General features: G+C 38.0%; 1 protein-coding gene across 1 annotated transcript in view; it reads right to left on the bottom strand.

Annotated features, from left to right (window-relative positions):
• LOC143277603 (endothelin-converting enzyme homolog) overlaps positions 1–5,000 on the bottom strand; it is a 358,248-nt gene that overhangs the window by 351,643 nt on the left and 1,605 nt on the right. Inside the window, exon 2 of the mRNA XM_076582483.1 lies at positions 3,918–3,998. Within this exon, the coding sequence (XP_076438598.1) occupies positions 3,918–3,998 (81 nt within the window). The remainder of the gene's footprint in view (positions 1–3,917; positions 3,999–5,000) is intronic.

The following is a 5,000-nucleotide window of genomic DNA, read 5'->3' as shown; positions in this document are numbered from 1 at the left end:
GGCTTCGGCGCTGTCAGCCAGCGCTTGCTGAACCTCCTTGAGCAGGGCCTCTGTGTTCTTCTCTTTGCTGATGAGGCTTTCAATGCCCTTGTCAACCTTGGTTTTGCCTTGTTCGCTTTGGTCGAGGATCCTGTCTTGATTATTCTCCACTGCCTCAAAATTTCTATCCAACGCATCTCCGAAGTCTTTGACAGCTTCAAGTGTGGATTTGTGTTCGCTGTTTATACGTTTTTGGATGTCACTCTGTCCAGTAATGATTTCACTTTGTCGACTGAGAATGGTTCCAGCATTTGAGCGGGAGTCAGACAGGGATTCGTTGGCTTTGACCAGGTTTTTTTCGACTAAGTTCCGATTTTCCTCAATAGTTGAATAGCTTGTCGTTGAGGATTCTAGTGGATCTGCGATGGAATGAAATATTTGGTGCGCCGATTTCTGTCCTGTAAGCAGGTTGTTCAGGCGTCCTAAGACCTTCTTCACTTTGAAACCTTTGCATTTGCCTCCCTTCTTTTGTTCGGCTTCACCTGAAAGCGGAAGACAAAAGAATGAGAACAAAGGCAAGTTACACACTGCCACCTTCCGTCCCTTCTCTAAGACTTATTGCAAATGACAGTAAACAACAAATGGAATCAGTGTTTCAATTTTTGAGGACTTAAGAAAGTCAGAAAAAAATTTTGAGTAAAATATTTCAAGGAAACAGATCCAAACCTGCTTTCGGAGAGACTTTGTCTCTTGCACACACACACACACACACACACACACACACACACACACACACACACACACACACACACACACACACACACACACACTTCCCACCCGCTCACCCCTTTGTTCCTCATCTTTACACTTTTTTTTGCCCGTGACCTATTTTAACTATTCCCATTCTCTCTGTTTGCGGTGAGTCTGGGATAAAGGATATTATTCTGGTAAATTCTTCATATAAAGATGACAATATTCCATTCTCAGTCTAGTAGGCTTATTGGCTGTCATGACATTTTTTTTTCTATCAGTTTGTTTCAATGAATACTTCTATCGTCTACGAAACAGCCATTTCAGTCAAATACTTATTCTCAGCAAACTTTTTTTTGTTAGCTCCTGCAGCCGAATGGCGAATCATCTATTCTGAATTTGTCACTGCTGAGCAAGTATCCTCTGTGAACATTACAAAGTCACCTCTTCAGCAGTTTGAAGAGACATTAAACAAAATGTTATTGCAGTCATTACTTTTGAATGTTCTGCGACCACACCAAGCTGTTGAGTTTATTAAACAAGCTGCTCAATCTATTCTGAATGCCCGCCAGATATATATCCCAGTCCATGAAGTGGGGTGATGGTCTAGAGGTAACGCGTCCGCCTAGGAAGCGAGGGAATCTGAGCGCACTGGTTCAAATCCCGGCACAGTCGGCAGCATTTTCTCCCCCTGTACTAGACCTTGAGTGGTGGTCTGGACGCTAGTCATTCGGATGAGACGATAAACCGAGGTCCCGTGTGCAGCATGCATGCATGCACTTAAAAAGAACCCACGGCAACAAAAGCATTGTTCCTAGCAAAAGTCTTTAGAAAAATCCACTTCGACAGGAAAACAAGCAGCAAAAAATGCAGGCAGGAAAAAAACACCCAAAACAAATGGGTGTCGCTCTCAGTGTAGCGACACGCTCTCCCTGGGAAGAACAGCCCTAATTTCACACAGAGCAATCTGTTGTGAACAAAAAAAAAAAAAAAAAAAAAAAAAAAAAAAAAAGCAGTACGATGATGATAATGATACAGTACATGTCACGTTCTCGTCTGTACCTGTCTGTGCTTTGGTACACCTAAGTCAGTGTGATGCAAGGTATGCACATTTCCTTCATTTTACCTCATTTACTTTAAAAAAAAACAACACCAAAAACAACAACAACAAAAACTGCGATATTTCTAGCTGTTTTCATTGTGTCCAGAGGTCTCGAAAAACCAATGAATCAGTCTCTAAAGTTTGAAAGGGTCCAGCACAGTACCGGCATTATGTTCAAAGGGTGCATGGTTATATACGTTCCGAGTAGATCTTAATTTCTTTTCGAATAAAATGAATCTGTGCTCAGAGAATTCCGGACCCTCTTTGTGCCATTACCAAACAAGAACATTGTGATTCTTTTATATGTATTTTTATTTAAAAAAATTTTTTTTAAGCAAACGTATTCATGAATACCCCTTACAAACAACGGTGGATTAACGAGATAGAGTATACATATTAAGACAACTGCTTGTGTCAAATAACAAGTTGGGTCATTCAATATGATATGTCCACTATGCCACTACTTTTACACTACTATACACGAAAAAAAAGTATATGACAAGAACACTTTTTTGTGTTTTGATCAAGGCAGTAACTATGGGTATGTTTGTGGAACTCTCTATTCTCTTTCTTTCCGGGGGTGTGTGGATGTGAGTGTGTGTAGTGTGTACAGTGGTAAGGTAGGTGGTGAAGCAAAATGCACAGTTGCGTGATGTAACTGGTGAGATGGGTATCGTGTTGTTTTCTTTTTTTTTCTTCTTTTGTATGAAGGAACTGTGTGTGTGTGTGTGTGTGTGTGTGTGTGTGTGTGTGTGTGTGTGTTTTGTGTTTTGTTTTTGTTTTGTTTTTGTTTTTTTTTCGGGGGAGAGGAGGGTGGGGGCTGGGGGGGTGGGGGGGTGGGGGGTGGGGGATTTGGTTTTTGATCTTTTTCTTCCTACAATAAAACCATTTGTCATTGTGTATATATGTAAGGAGAAATATAACCTTCTGTGCAAGGGTCAAGACAGAAAGAATTTTGTCCTATTAATCAAAGCACTAGTTGGACTGTCCAGTGCACTAAATCTCCTGGTATTACACATTTTACCGTGTAATTATGAGATAATAATATGCTGCTCTGTTCAGTCTACTGCATCCAGTACCATGCTGATTTTACAGCTTGCTGAACGATCTGAACAGAATAAGCATCGTGATACTGTTGATAACAATGGTATTTACTGAGGATGCTTATCAGTAAACAGTATCTGTTATTTCCTTGAAACATAAGCATATTCCATATATATATATATATATATTTCATATAGTTTGGTAGCATTATATTATATTGATTCGTAAGAAGACACATACTTAATACGTTAATACACACACAAAATGCGACATCCTGCGCGCAAAACAAACGACGCCGACGTGTGCGTGTGTGTGTACACAAAGTGTTTGTTTTTATTCGCGTGTGTGAGTGTGTGTGTTTGGGAGGAGGGTGGTGGGTGGTGAGGTAAAAACATATCGTTTAAAAAACACACACCAAAGAACTTTTTATGCCAGCTGGTATCATGAAATAGACATCGACAACAACAACAACAAAAAGAACATCAACGATAACAACAGCAACCAAGAGAACATTGGTAACAGCAACAACAATAATGATCATCATCATCATCATCATCATCATCATCATCATCATAGTGGTGATAATGGTAATAATATTTTATGGTATGATATGATATAATATGATATGATATGATATAATATAATATAATCTCTTATAATATAAGAAAAAAAACATTGATGCTAAAGATGATGATGATAGTCATAATGATGATAATATAACAACAATTGTAATAGTAGTATCAATTATATATAAATAATCAATCAATCACAATGGTAATGAAAACAACAACAACAACAACAAAACAACAACAACAATAATAATAATAATAATAATGATAATAATAATAATAATAATAAAGTAATGATAACAACAACAATCATATAATTAGTGATATTGATGATGATGATGATGATGATGATGGCAATGATGGTAATGATGGTGATGATGATGATGATGATGATGATGATGATGATGATGATGGCAATGATGGTAATGATGATGATGATGATGATGATGATGATGATGATAAGAAGCAATTACCGGATCCAGACGCAGCACCAAACTCCCAGTCCAGCAGCAACCACAGCACCAGTGCCAGGAACACGAAGACCCTCATCTCTCCTGTGGATCAGAGACAACGGGGCTTTCCAGTTGGAAGGAGAACGCGAGGAGAAACGGCAGGAAAGCAAAAGACGAGGCGGATGAACGGGACGCAGGAGAAGGATTGAGAGAGGAGGAGAAATGGAAAGTAGAGAGACCGAGAGAGAGAGAGAGAGAAGACAAGAGAAGTCAAAGTCTTTATTGTTGAGGGTAATAGATAAGCAGGTAACACGCTTTTTTTTCTTTTCTTTTTTTTCTTTTTTTCTTTTTTTTTCTTTTTACATCCAGTCCTCGCCCTAAAGAGGGGATAAAGCTAAAGAAGCGAAAATGAGGAAAAAAAAAAGAAAAAAAAAGAAGAAGAAAAAAGAAGAAAAAATTCAAAACACAATCAAAATACATCATTATTCCACCATTCACAGCCATTCCATAAGAGAGAGAAGAAGAAGAAGAAGAAGAAGAAGAAGAAGAAGAAGAAGAAGAAGAAGAAGAAGTTTCAGTTTCAGTTTCAGTTTCAGTAGCTCAAGGAGGCGTCACTGCGTTCGGACAAATCCATATACGCTACACCACATCTGCCAAGCAGATGCCTGACCAGCAGCGTAACCCAACGCGCTTAGTCAGGCCTTGAGAAAAAAAAAAGAAAAAAGAAAAAAAAAGAAGAAAGGTGAATAAATAATAGATAAGCTTACATAACTAACTAACTAAATAAATATTAATTATAATATAAAAAAGATAGTAGTAGTAGTAGTAGTAGTAGTAGTAGTAATATTAATAATAAATAAATAAATAAATATATATATAAGAAGAAGAAGAAGAAGAAGAAGAAGATAGAAAACAAGGAATAAAGTGAGAAGGAAAGAGGAAGAGGGGGAACAGAAGAAGAAGCAGCAAAAGAAGAAGACGACGATAATGTTTCATGTTTCATAACCGTTGTATGGGTAACGTCTGTGCTCCAGTAAATGGAAGGAAAAAAAAAATAAATAAAAGAAGATAACAAATAAGCTACACACACACACACACACACAC

The sequence above is a fragment of the Babylonia areolata genome, chromosome 2, assembly GCF_041734735.1.
Source record: "Babylonia areolata isolate BAREFJ2019XMU chromosome 2, ASM4173473v1, whole genome shotgun sequence".
NCBI lineage: Eukaryota > Metazoa > Mollusca > Gastropoda > Neogastropoda > Buccinidae > Babylonia > Babylonia areolata.
This window is presented reverse-complemented; position numbering and strand designations above follow the sequence as displayed.